General features: G+C 38.2%; 1 protein-coding gene across 7 annotated transcripts in view; it reads left to right on the plus strand.

Moving 5' to 3' along the window:
* Nucleotides 1-14132, plus strand: part of PPP2R2C (protein phosphatase 2 regulatory subunit Bgamma) — a 201359-nt gene that overhangs the window by 81077 nt on the left and 106150 nt on the right. The window contains exons 1-2 of one of the 7 annotated variants that reach the window (XM_074904479.1): nt 704-780; nt 889-980. The exons of 5 other annotated variants lie outside the window; for them this stretch is intronic. In XM_074904479.1, the coding sequence (XP_074760580.1) occupies nt 704-780; nt 889-980 (169 nt within the window). Of the gene's footprint in view, nt 1-703; nt 781-888; nt 981-14132 lie in introns of those variants that run through there. One more of the 7 variants, XM_074904482.1, reaches the window with a different exon arrangement.

The raw sequence follows: 14132 nt of genomic DNA on the forward strand, positions 1-14132 counted from the left end.
ATGATACTCCTGAAAGATACACTGACATCACTTTGGGAAGCAAACACACTCATTTTAATAAGGCTTTAGAGAACTGTTTTTGAAACTGTAAAACATTGCATTCTTTGTCACACTCAAAAGAATTATTTATTAATGTATTTCAGATACAGGGTTTTTTTGGTCTCTTTCTCTCTCTAATGCACTGCACTTTGGTATATACAAATCATTTGTATGTGTCACACTAAGAACTGGTGGCTGAAAACCATTGTCCTAGCTGGAAACCATGAGGATAGTGGAAAGTTTCCTTTTTTCCTTTAAAAGTTGTCTTTGTTAAGATAGATTCTTCTGGTAACCCTGTTTAGATTAATGTGGAGGTAAAATAAAATGCCTCTGTGGAATGGTTGAGACAGGAGAAGCAAAAGAACTGCTTCTCTGTTAGGTAATTCATATGGTAATGGTTTCTGTGAAAGAAATGTGTAAAGAGCAGACTAAGAAACTTGCCATTTTGAAAAGGAGGTAGAATGAAGAGAGCTGCTCAGTGGCAAGTACTTGTTCACGTCAGGGCTGAGAGATTAATTTTTAAATTACCTTCTTATTTATTTTATTTAAGCTGTCTAGTTAAGTTGATTGCCAGTCGCCGTATCCCAGCTTGCTATATAGGTAGCTGGCAAGAGCATCATCAACTCGTGAACCAAAGAATCCAGCTTGCTGGCCGGGCAGACTAATGGAGCTCCACAGAAGATGTGAAAGTAACCCACATAATTCAGTAGAAAATGGGGGTGCTTCACTACACCCCAAAATGTACTTGTTCGAAGCAGGCATTGTCAAATTCATTTCTTTTTCCTTCACTTGTAATATGAAAGGTGCTGACTGACAGCCCTGGAAATTAAGTCCTCTATTTCTCCACAGGACAGGTATAGCAAGGGCGGCAGCAATGCAAGCTTCCCCACATTGTCCTGCCAATGTTCCTCAACCCAGTTCTGAAGAGGTCTCTTCTGGAGGTGAGTGGGTGGAAGAGTCTCTGTCCATGCAGTTATTGCTGCCAGGCAGTGGTCCTTGCAGGACAGGCTGTTGGATGGAGACTGACCTCTTGTCTTGAATTAACCACCAGTCTAACAGATAATCACTTTATGTATCATAAAGCGGCGTGGGCTGGATTCGTTGAGGTTGCATTATTCTGCTTGACTGATGTACGTTTTGATATTTCTTTGTGGTTGGATGGCACCTTTGCATTTTTTTTCTTTTTGCACTGTTTTGTCTTCAGAGACTTTGTCAATGCTTCATGTACACGTCTACAAAGTAGCATGCAAATAACTGAATGCAGTCTGCCTGTAAATGTGATGCAGAAAAGCAGTTACTGGTGGCAGCCATGTGTGCAAAAGGAGCTTTAGAGCACTAGACCAGAAGGCATGCTTTGAAACGCACCAAAAATTGATAAGAAAGTGAATGTTGGTTTCCAATATCTAAATGAACTATTAGGTTTCTGTTGTAAAGCCGTATCTTAAGATTTTCTCTTTTCGTAATTACTGTGTAATTTAGATATTAACACCAATTAAGCTGGTAAACTAATGTTCTTTTTTAGATTATAATTAATGAAATCTACACTATATGAAAGTAATGGGTATGTATTGCGTTTACAATAGATGGTTGTCTTCTAATCCAGAAGATATGTGATAAATTATATGAGAGGAATTAATATGACTGATGCAAGTTTTCAGAATGAAAATGAGTGCTCACAATTTTGGCAAATCAATTCTTGTATACTTTCCTGGTTTTATTTAAGTACTACATACTTGAAATACAGTGAGGAGTATTCTGTTTTCAGTCAAATTTACATCTCTTGAATATAGAAATACAATTGAGAAAATGGAAACAAAGACTTAGCAAGGCTGTTAGGTCATGTTGAATTACTTTTGTAGCTTCAGATGCTGTGTGAAGGATTTGCAACAACTTGATTTTCATTTGTAGTTGAGGCCCATAACTCTGTTTAACTCTGCTTCTATGGCTGTTTGTAAACAGGTATGATAAGAAGAGAACATAGTATAATTAAGTAATTGTATATATTTAGTATTATTCCCGGCTGTTTCCACAAGAAGAAGAATATGAAGACTTAATTCTCCTAACCAGAATAGACTTCCTGAAGGGATTTCTTGTGGTTTTTTACTTTAAAGGATATGAATCAGAATAGTAGTCATTTCATATACAGCTGAAACAGTTCATGACTTCTTTTTTTGTCAGGGTGACAAGGGATACAGGATTTCGTTCATAATTAGAAAGATTGGTAGAGTCCTGTTGGGAAGTAATTTGGGACCAATCCATAAATTTGTTTTAAGTGAAGAACAGTTTGAGGATCCTTGTCATGACAATACATGGCATTAGGTAGTATAATATTAGACATATTTGCTAATAATTCACCTTACTTAATGTTTGCGTGGTGCCAATAAATCATGTGGATTTGATTTTTCCATCATTTGAATTCAGTGTGGGTTGCTAACCTCTTACTGTTCCTGAGAAAGCCGTAGAGAGGTCCAGAGCTGGTCTCCCACACACCTGTGTGAACTGACACCAGAATTTCAGCTCAAACCTACCTCTATGCCATGTAAAGCTTTGAAGATAATTATATACCTTATCACGAGTAAACCTTTTTTATAATAGACTTTAAATTCAAGTACAAAAATACAGTTAAATCCTTGTCAGTACAAACACAAAAGAATAATCAGAGACCATTTTCTTCATACTGTATTTTATTCATACCACATTTATCTTTCTGTCTCTGCGTATGCTTTCTTTGAGTTGTAATTAATACAGAATCTGATTTTTCTGCATATTTACATTGAATAATGGTGATCTAAAGGAGCATACTTGTAAAACAGTGTACTACCCAGAGCAGGATAATCCTCATAACCTTGATCCTGGAGTCCTAACTTGTACAAGTAAATCTGTTTATTCCACTATGACTGGTCGCATGAGAAAAAGCTTCAGCATTATGTTTGTAGTTATAGATCCCTATCTTAAAAGCTTCGGTTTTATCATCCTTTCTTTACCTCCAGTTATATCTTAGTGATTGTATAGCCTTCCTGGTTGTGTCCAGGGACTGGAAGTAGGGGAAAGTTAAATCAGTCCTCAGAAAGGGTATCTAAATATCTTTCCTGAATTACAGTGAGTTGGTTTGAGGCTTCAGGCTCAATTCACAGACTAATTTTTCTCACTGACGACTAGATAACAGCTGTGTTTAAGGGACGTGTATAGAATTTTGGGTCAAGTGTCAGAGGCTGAGGTTGCAAACAAGAAATAAACAATGTTCTATGTTCATACTGAATAATGTGCGGACCATTCATGGTCACAGTTGGGAACCGCCGATGCTAAAATGTTATTTGTTTCTTCTTTGTCTTTCTCTCTGTGAGAATAATCTAGATCTGTATTTATGTGTAGGTGACTCAGAAGGGACTTTGCTTATTCCCAGTTTTCTGGAGGTATCTCTTGAAAAGCATTTCCCTAGCAGGTTGGAGCTAGGGTGGAGTACGTCAGACTGCAGGTGATGATCTGAAAGGAACGCTGTAATGTTAGATTGTTCAAAAGGAAGTGTTTGTTTGATGCACTTAGAAATGTTTCATGTGGTAGCACTGGACTTCTAAAAATAAATGACAGAGATGCAGCAGAAGGAAGATCCTTCTAATCAAAACATTGTCACTGATGTCTCTAAGTAAAAGGGAAGCTGAAGTACCAAAGCCATTGGAAATGAAAAATCACTGCTTGGATACCAGGCTGTGCAACTGATTTCGTAGGTTTACCACGTAGTTATCATAGGCTCTGAACGTGTTACCGTTTGGTATTATTGTGATCTTAGAAAAGAATTTGTCACCTGTCTTCAGGTTTCATGAAGGACTAAGTTTTACCCTCCATTCAGCCTCATGGCAGTTTTTGTCTAGCCAATTTCATTAGTGACCAGGGTGTTGTTATTGATCAACAGCTGTATAACAATGAATATGAAAAATGTGTGTTTATATATTTCTTTAGTTCCTAGTAGTCTGCAGCATTACTATGGCATCTGTAAAGGTTCCGGTGTTAGCACACATGGAACTCATTGCAGGATCATTGCCAATGCTGTGAACTCTTACAGGGCAGGAAACGCATTTTTGTGTTTGCACACAGAAACCCAACCCTGCCTGAGACTTTGGGTACTTCTGTAATGCACATAATAAGGAAATACATATTTATAGTGGTCTCTGTGCAAGAAACAACTAAAGAAATAATCCACCAAATCCCACAATAACAAATTTGACCCATTTAAATATTTTCATTTGAGAATCTAGGAAATTCAGGTGCATTCAAATTGCTTCTGAGTGTCGCCTTAAATCTTGTAGCAGAGTATTTGAACTCAGACGTTGAAAATACTTCAACAGTAAATTACTGAAAGCACAGGATGAGGTATGCAGACAAAAATGAAAAGGTGATACAGAATGTAAATCTTCTTTCAGAGGCCTTATGAGAATGCCATCTTATTATCATAATTACAAATACAATGAGGTACCTGTCATCCTCTGCTGGCTATGAAGACCTAACTCACAAACAAGTTACATTTTCCTAAAAGACAAATTCTCAGGTTAGCCATGAAACCCCATGCAAAGTGGTTTTGGTTTTTGTCATTCTGTTTCTAGGAAGACTAGTGAGAGCTAACAGCTCAAGAGTGTTGAGGTTGTTGGAATCTAAATTTTCAGTGAAGTTTTTTCTACTTTAGTATGCAGCAAATTAAAAGTGAACAGAACAAATACTGAGACCCTAGAATTGTGAGATTTTGTGGGGCAAAGAGAATGTTTGTTTGCTCTTGAATACTGTTTTTATTTTTTTTCTTAGGGTCCACTCTACATTTGGACTTGATAGAGAATTTCTCCTGCACTCTAATGGCTGTTGTGCCAAGAAGCTGTGGATTTTTGTAATTTCTTTCACTTGGTCAAATACTTTAGACCCTTCTAGGTAGTTGAAGCAAATTAGGAAGTGAGGTTTGGTTTTTTTTTAAGTATTAAGAGTGTGCTTCAGGAAAAAGAAAACTGTTTTTTTTTTTTTTAAAAAAGGACATGGATCTTAATAAGCACTTTAACAAAAATTAAGGGATAGATTAAAATTTATCTGTAATGAAAAAAACAGTGTCAAGGGAATTGATCTGAACTTCCAGGAAAAAAAACATTTGAGATGTTAGCTGGAATCTTCGGGCAAAGATACCTGGAATTTAGATGGTTTTCTGTAACATTGTGTACCAGATTTTATGTGTGGATAAGTGTGTGGAGTGCTGAATGACATAGTGACATTTATATTGCTCTGTGGTTTGTCAAAAGAAAAAAAGAGCTTATTTTGCTAATTAAGTAGGAGAGAATAATATTTACAATGTATTCTGGCAGTTTGTGACCAGGTTGCAGTGATAACAACATCCTGTTTGTTCTCTAGGATGGGAGCAGTAGAGGGGAATTTATAATGAAAACATTTACTTTGGATAACAGTTGTTTTCTTCAAAAACTCCAAAATATTTTTATTAGTAGTGTTTACACCACTGTTGTAATTTTGTGGGAAAGGAGTCTCAGTGCTAGCTCGCATTACACTTTTGTAGGAGTGCTGGAGTAAAGGCTGCCTGTTTATGTCAAGGGGAGCATGATGAGACAGTATTCTTCAACCTCCAGAACTACGAAAAAACATACAAAAGAATCCATGGAAGTGGAAAGTTTAATTGTGAAGAGGTTTTTTGGTTGTGGTTTTCTGTTTTTTGGGTTTTTGGTTTTTTTTTTTTTTGAGTTGGGTCTTTTATATTTGCTTGTTTTAAATTGAGGAATGGCTGCCCAGTTCTGAATGGTTGGGAATAGTTTGAAGGTCTGTGTACTGGGTCTGGTTTTCCCCTACAGCAGCCCTCACGGTGCTGTGGTTTATGCTGGGAGATGGCAGGGTGTTGATAGCACCCTGGTGTTGTGGCTGCTGCTGAGTAGTGCTTACGTAACACTAAGGCTCTTTCCGACATTTTTTCCCCCCGGTGGGGTGGGCAAAATCTTGGGAGGGGACACAACAAGGACAGCTGACCCGAACTGACCGAAGAGATATTCCATACCATATGATGTCTGCTCGAGTATAAAGCTGGGAGAAAGGAGGAAGGGGGTGGGGTCACCCTTGGTCCTCTGAGGAAATCACTACACGTATTGGAGCCCTGCTTCCTGAGAAGGCCCGACATCACCTGTTAATGGGAAGTAGAGAATAAATCTGTTTTCTTTTTTTTGCTTCCGCATGTAGACCTTTGTTTCACTTTGCTTATATTAAAACTGCTTTTGTTTTACCCACAAGGGTTGATCTGTCTTACTCTCTTTCCCCTCTTTGCCCTGTTGAAAAAACAAGGGAAAAGCAGGGGGAAGTGATAGAGTGACTTGGTGGGTACCTGGCATTTAGCCAAAGTCAAGCCACCACAGTCTGTTTGGAAAAAATTAATTCAGGGTCATCTCCCGCCTCAGTCCTGCCCGGTGTCTGGTGCTGTCCTTGATGGGCAGAGGACACTGGAAGACCTTTGGAGGCCGTATGGGGAAGCAGCTGCTAGATTAATGCTGCTGTTGCTGCTCCCCCCTGCCACTTCTTCCCTGCCTTCCCTCCCCAGAAAATATCCTTTCAGCTAAATGCTTGTGCAGAAGAAAAGTGATGTTACAGCCTGTGTATTTTGCCTGTCCTACTTACTATACAGGTGACAGTGCAGTGACTGTGCCAAGCGCACTGTGAGTTTACCTCTACCCTTGAACCTCCTTAGTAAATGTATATGGATTTCTTGTTTGGAGTAATCTCAGCTGCTGTGGGCGGTGCAAGTGTGTGTTGTAGCTTGTAGAGGACTCTGACACAAGTTCAAAACAGATCTCATGCTGTCTTTGAGCTGAACACTTGTGATGAACACAAGGTAAAAGAAGCTGGAAGACAAATTGAGTTGTGCCTTGCCAGCAAGTAATAAAATTTTTCAGTCCATGGTGCTGCTGGTTTCACACTGATAGAGATCATTATTTTCTACTATTTCCCTCATGATGGTATTTTTCTTCCTTAATATTCATACTATTTTGCTTGTGTTAACTGTTAGCTTGGTTATATAGGATCTGTGTGCTGAAACTCTGCTTGTAGATGAGGCTGTGTTGTAGACATTGGTTCTACGCATTGACTTTTTTCCATAGGAATAGGACATGAAATGTTACTGTTTTAATATTGGATACAGAAAAAGTCTTCTCTGTTTACAGGATCAGTTTTGAAGTACCAGTGTGCAGAAGAAACAGATGAACGGCTGTTTCAGGCAGCTAGCTGTAGAACTCCATGGAAATGGAGTGCATGGGAATGGGAGTGAAGGAGTGATTGGTATCCACAAAAACCTTCGGCACTGTAAAACTAAAACAAATCCTCTCCCATCCTGGAAAGATTTATAAACAGTGCCAGTGAGCAGATCTATTTCTCACCTGACTGGGGCTTACAGTTTAGGTTAGAATTTTTTTTGTAGAATAGGAGATCTTGTTTTGCATCACCTACACAGAGTGTGTGACCAGTTATGCTGTGCTTCACCTGGACAGCAAAGTATGTCTTTTTCTTTCTGTCTATGAGCCAAATAAACCTAAAATCTAAACTGAACATTTGGTGATAGGGGGGAAAAAACACTCTGTCGCTCACCTATTTACAAGATCCAGTGTTGTGCTAGAAGGCAGAGAGCACTGTGGTATAAAACCAAACATTTCACTGCAGTCAGTATTACTAATTTCAGCTAAGTGAAGATTTCCATGGGTAGCGTCTAAGTATAATCTAAATGTTAGATGTCACTTAAAAATATGTGATGATTAGTGGGAAGAGGAAGGAATGTGAGGTCGTAATAGTAAAGCTGTAGGGTGTTCTCATTTAGGATCACCTTACTCCTTGGCCAGTACCACAGACGTGGGAAATGCTGATCATGCACAGCCATGCTTTCAGTAGAAATAGCAAAGGAAGAAGGAAAAAAAAGAGCCTTATGAGTATTACTGAGAAAGCATAGTATACAGACAACGCTGGTGGTATGTGCTACATCTGCTCTGACCCAGCACAGAACAGCTCTTGCCGTTCTATACGCAGGCAGCTGATGCCTGCAAGGGTGAATTTTACAGAAAAACAAAATTGTGAGGGTGGGAATGGGTACACATAGCAGGACAGGCTAAGACAGTAAACTTCTAACTTTGCAATAGCAATATGTATATATATGTAAAAGATATATATGTATTGCAAATACACATATATATTTCATACATATATTTCATTCATATATTCGCATACATATATATTTCTTTCCTTAAATCAAAGTAAGGTCTTGCATTTAATTTTAAGTGGCTTTGATCTGCCTCTTTCAAATCTGATTGAGGGTAACAGCATGTTCTGTTATTGAAACGTAGGCTGCTCTGACATGCTTCTCCTAGTTTGAATGCTTTAGGATTGTTATGGGTTTCTGTAGTAATAAGTTAAATAGATGTGTAGCATCAATTTTGAAGATAGGAGCTTAGTGTGCACACATCTGTTGTGTATATTTGACACTTTCCACCCCCCTGCCTTCCCAATAAGCCTTTCATAAACATATAATTTCAGTATAGTTAACCTGCAGTGCTTGGTAACACTGACCATGGTTCTGTGGACCATAACCATAATATTCTGAATATAGAAGATAAATTCTTTTATCTGTTCAGTTTTCTGCTCTTCCTCCTCATCATGGACTCTCTTTGTCTCTTCCGGTTAAGTGCTTCTATATTAAGGACTCCACAGCAGGTAAAGTTGGCATACTAGTCTTAAATCTTGCTTGTGGTAGCTTCTACTACTTGAAGTTTTTGAGAATTGGGAAGGACTTGGCAGTACTTGAGTCTTGAGTGTGCACATGAATGATTCGCCGCCCCCCCCCCCCCCCCCCCCCCCCGTTCCTGCTGGCAGATGGTCCTTTAGGGACTTCTGCCAGCAAGTGCAAGTCAGAGTAGCCTCCAGGAGTGACTGCATCAGTAAAGATATTGGGCAGCCTCCTTGCTGAGCTTAGCAGAACCAGGCTGCCAGTGAACCTGATCTATTGTTTTCAGAGTTATTTCATATTTTTCTCACAGTAATCGGAGTAGCTGCAGAGGAAAGTGTTTAGCTCCCCATGAGAGTTGTCAGACATAACAAAATTAAATGATTGTTACGAAATAAATGCCTGGAACAGTTTGTTTCCAGTCTTAATGCTTCTCTGAAACAACAGAGGTACTTTCTAAAATATAAGCTTTAATGTAAAATTTCTGTTCAAAACAATTTCCATCTGAAATATAAACTCAATTGAAAGAGTTCTGCAGGTTGGAATGATTTTCATGATGCCAGTAGATGCTGCTCTGTAGCACTGCTCTCACTGCCGTAATAGTTCTATACATAACCCAGATTTAACCAATGGATATCTGTTTAATAATTAATGGAATTTTTGTATAAAATAGTGGAATTTCATTTTGTGGGTGAGAATTCCTCTTTATACCACATTCTCTTTGAATTTATATTCCTCATTCTTTTTCAGTTTGTTCCAAATTCTCCCCTGAACACTTGCCTCTGCCTGACCTCTAATGCTGTGGATGTCTGGTCATCAGTGAGTGTTTATAGAATATAGCAGAGGTTGGTCCCATGTGCCCCTCATGGACCAAAGGAGATGTCATTTTGTAATCTTTTGATAAATATCTTCCAAACTGCAGTAATCTGAATTCTGGGACTTTCTCTGTGCTCTACTAGGCCTGGAAGAAATGCTTGATAAAAAGAGATTATTTGACAAAAGTGCTGGTGAAAATACCACCCTTACTCCCTTTTTACATGGTTGTGATAATAACTGCAAGGTATCAGAATTGATGGGTGACTAAAAAAACCCCACTTTTATGTGAAAGAAGATTGGTACCAAGAAGATGCCAACCATGATGATACAATAGGAAAAACCCTAGCTTCAAGAATAAAAATTTCCATTGACTTTGATAATGCAGAGATATAATTATGTTCAGCTCTCTGCCCATAAATCATGATCAGATTTATATCTTTCTTGTTATTTATACAGTAAGAGTCACTAGGCACAGCTGGTTCTGTAAACACAAGAAGGAGGTGGTTTCTGCCTGGAGAAATGTTACTGTTAAGTATGAGACAAGAGACAATGTGAGGATATATTAAAACAGGGGGAACATGAGGTCGTGGTGACTCTGTTGGTCAGCACAAGAAGCAGCTGTAATATGAACCTGGCTGCCAAGTGTCTTTATTTGCTGATAATCTGTTTGTTGCAGTGCCCTGAGGAATACAGTTTGTTTTAGCTGAGCTCAGAGTGGAAGTCAGATCAAGCAGATCTTCCTGTCTATGAAAGTGTTCATGCTGAAAATATTCTTACATTGCCCTTAATCACTGTTTTCTGCACATACTGATGCAACAATAATAATTACAACTGTAATAACTGACCGAGCAGTTGTCCTCATACTCACGCAGATGTGTGACAGTCTTCTTGGACACCGTGGGGCTCCAGCGATTACCCCAAAAACTTAAGCTAGACAACTTTGATGGTTACCAGTGAACTACGAGAAATGTTTCTTCTCATCTCTGAAATGCTGGTTCTCCCTTCACCCATGAAGCAGAATGTATAGAAACTCACCTGTGGGTTGCTCAAAAATCTGCAATATAAGCATGCAGAAAGAGGGAACCCATGGCAGTCATCTTGTCTGGATAAATTTCGAGAACTTCAGGTGGATCAGAGAGTCCTAAGCATTTTAATCTTAGTGTAAGTTGATTAGACATGGATGTTTTCTGTGTTTATTTAAAAGACTGTACTGTAAAAATTGTAGCTGTGTTGTGTAGTTTGAATGTAGTGCAATAAGTCTATAAACCTTGTCATGGGGACCTGACAGGCCTTAATAAGTGCTCTTTCTGTCCATAAATTGCCCTTAGTTGAGGTAAAGGATGGGTGGTGCAGGGACCAGGGAGTAGCAAAGTTATTTCCAAAGTGGCTTTGCAGCAAAGATGCTAAGATATTTACTTGTCCACTACCAGAATCCAGGCAGATTCAGTGTCTTTCTCTCTCCCCCTGCCCTCTCCCCCCGCCTCTGATGGGATCCTATGCCATAATTGATTCATAATCTATTTTTAGAGATTTTTTTTATGACTCTCTGTTATTCCTAGCTAAACTGTATTTCAGTTGTGTTCAGGTGGTCTCAGCAACAGATGTCAGGTGTCGCTAAATAATGAACAAGCATGTATGAGAAAGGCAAGAATATTCACTCCTTCTGTAATCTTGGCCAATTAATCTTTTACTCTCTGCATGTTTTTCAAAATGCTTTTATATCTTTACTATTAATGAAATATTAGGATATAGATAATGTATGAGTATTGCTGTGGAATTGAATGCAATTATATTGGGAACGTGCCTTGCTCTGGTTTACTTTTAATTCATTTTTCACCTGTTATTAAATGTTAAAATAAAAAATAAGAGAATTACAAATAATGCCATAAATCAATATGCGTCCTGAACGGCAGAGCAAGTAATTTTTATGAGGGCAAGCCCCTGTATTTATAATAAATCAAGTCCATTATCTTTTGAGCTTCCTGATTAAAGTAATTAGTCATTTATGCTGATACAAAGCCATCAGTGCAGCATCAGCAACATTGCTTTGTTTCACAAATATTGAATCTTAAATTGTTTTGTAAGGGTCGTTGGTTATAATCAGCTGCACATTGTAGTGTAAATTTGTTTTGTTTGTGGGGAAGTATTTTCCTCTAACCCAAATTAATACACCAGCCAACTCTCCTGCAGTTAGAACAAACTGTCTTTAAGACTGTAGCATGAAAACTAATATAAAATGGAGATAGAACATAGCAGGTGGAGTTGGGTAGTGAGCCAGTATTAACTTATGCTTAGTGCTGAGGAGAGGGTCTCAAAGTTAGTGAGGGCTACTCCAGACTGTGCAGATGACATCCTCTCAGGAAGGTTTGCTGTGCGGGTTTCCCAACTTATGCAGCTGCTGTGCTTATACCTGCCTGTTCCCACGAACAGCTGCAGAGAGGTCCAGTTAATACCATTCGCATTGGAAATCTGGGAACTGCTTATGCTTTCATACCTGCAAAATACTGCTATTGCCTGAGAGACTTTGGCTTGGAATGTCAGTTCTCTCCAGCTAGGTGCAAAACACAGGTCATTGCCAAGCTAAAATTCCTGCTCTTGGACTATGGAAAAGCATGTGCAAAATCAGACTTTCTCCTGATCTGCTTTAGCTGTTGGTAAGAATAGTTTGTTCTGGGGTAGGCTCAAGTGCAACTTTTTTTTCAGTGTGAAAGCATTGTGTGCATCTGGAATGTGATAGTTTCTCTTCTATTTCCAGACATCAGTTCTGACCTGTAAGTACTTGACATCTTTCTTAGTCCTTCCAGACTAAGGGTGACTTTTGACTTCCACAAAATTTGTCTTTAGTCTGGAATAAATCCATACCTTGAGGACAAAAGGTGATGTTTCCTTGGAGGAGTTCAGAAGTCTCCTGAGTTGTTTTTTGGATATTAGTTGGATATGCCATGCCTATAGGTAGAAATAAGTAGGATGAGCCAATTAATTTCAGTGTAAATCAAGTTTTAATTCTGATGGCATTTTTTGTTTTATCAGTACTGTCCCAGACTGGGTGTTCCCAAGAAGCATGATGCTTGTGAGCAGTATAATTAATTGCTAATTAATCTTACCTCCCTAAATCAGATGACAGTTCTGGTTCCAAAATAAGTGACTTGTTAGTTCTTTAAAGGTTTCCAGTAAGGAAGAAGTTAAAAGTAGTTAAATGAAATGGACTATGACTTATTACTGGCTCCTTCAGTCTCCTTCTTTTACTTTATTGTGCCCTGTTCCACAGACTGTAAACCCAAGATGTTTACCCTGTCTTTCAGTAGCTGGTTTGCAGTTACTGTAGACACTAAAGAAAAATGGATTAAGCGGTTCTTCTGTTCAGTGCCCTTTCAGTGAAAATCATCATCTAATATAAAAAAAACCCCAAAGTTGATGTTACAGTAAGAGAAGTGTATCTTGTCTTTTCAAATTGTGTACACACAGCTGTATACTGACTGCTTGGTCAGGTATTCTGAGAATTGTTCCAAATTCTGTCCTATACCAGGAGGTGTGATGTCTTTCTCTGTCTTGGACAGGGAGTGTTGGCACCTGACATTAATGCCACAAGAGCACAAATATATTCTTTTGTATGCTGCAGCTGTGATTTTTATTAAGAACTGAAAAGGGCGTTTCAGTTTGGTTCTAGATCTTTCCTAGTTATGTTGAAGGGAAAACTCACTGACTGAGAACTGATCACAACATGTTACTTGGTGTTGTGAAAATGTAACATTAGAAAGGACCTAATGATCTACTTTGACTGAAACTTTCATTACATTAAAGAAAGCAAGTATTTTTCTGATTTAGTTTCTATGTAAAATTCCAATTCAAGGGTAATTATGAATCTCCAAATTCTATTTCATGTTAGATTGCATCCTTTATTAAAATAAGGGAAACCTTCCCATCAGTTACTTTTATCACCTGCTGTGCAAACTAATAATGCCGTGCTAATCTAAAAAGGAGTGTCAGTCACAGTCACATCTGAATTCCAGCATAACAGGAAGGAGACAATTAATAGAGAAAATTAACTGAATTAGTGCTATTTTGTACAACTTGATTTTAAATTCTGCAGTCTATCAAATACATCAAGAATGTAAGATGTGTTTTTAAAGTAGTACAAGTTTGCTTACAGGAATATTCCATGAATTGTAATTGTAAAATATTAATAATGAAATGTTACTGTAGGTGCTTTTTTTTTTTTTTTTTTTTAGCTTGTACTCCTGTGAGAAATAAGTGATAATATATAGGGTGAGGATTTGAGAGATTCAGCTTAGAAAGAAGGGTAGTTGTAACTAAGTGCAGGTTAGCATGTGAGCTCTGGCATTTTTTTTACCTGTTAGTGATGAAACACTGAGCAATTTCACAAGAAAGCTTACATGTGCATTAGAGAAAGACTTTGCATATGCTGGGACAATGAAAATAGGTATTTTTCAGAGATTCTGTATTTCTAAGCATTGTTTATAGTAAAAAACCAGGCAGGCTACAAGGAGTCCTCTAAAAGGATGAATGTTGTCATTTGAAAAGAAAATAG

The sequence above is a fragment of the Athene noctua genome, chromosome 4 (genome assembly GCF_965140245.1).
Source record: "Athene noctua chromosome 4, bAthNoc1.hap1.1, whole genome shotgun sequence".
Lineage (NCBI taxonomy): Eukaryota > Metazoa > Chordata > Aves > Strigiformes > Strigidae > Athene > Athene noctua.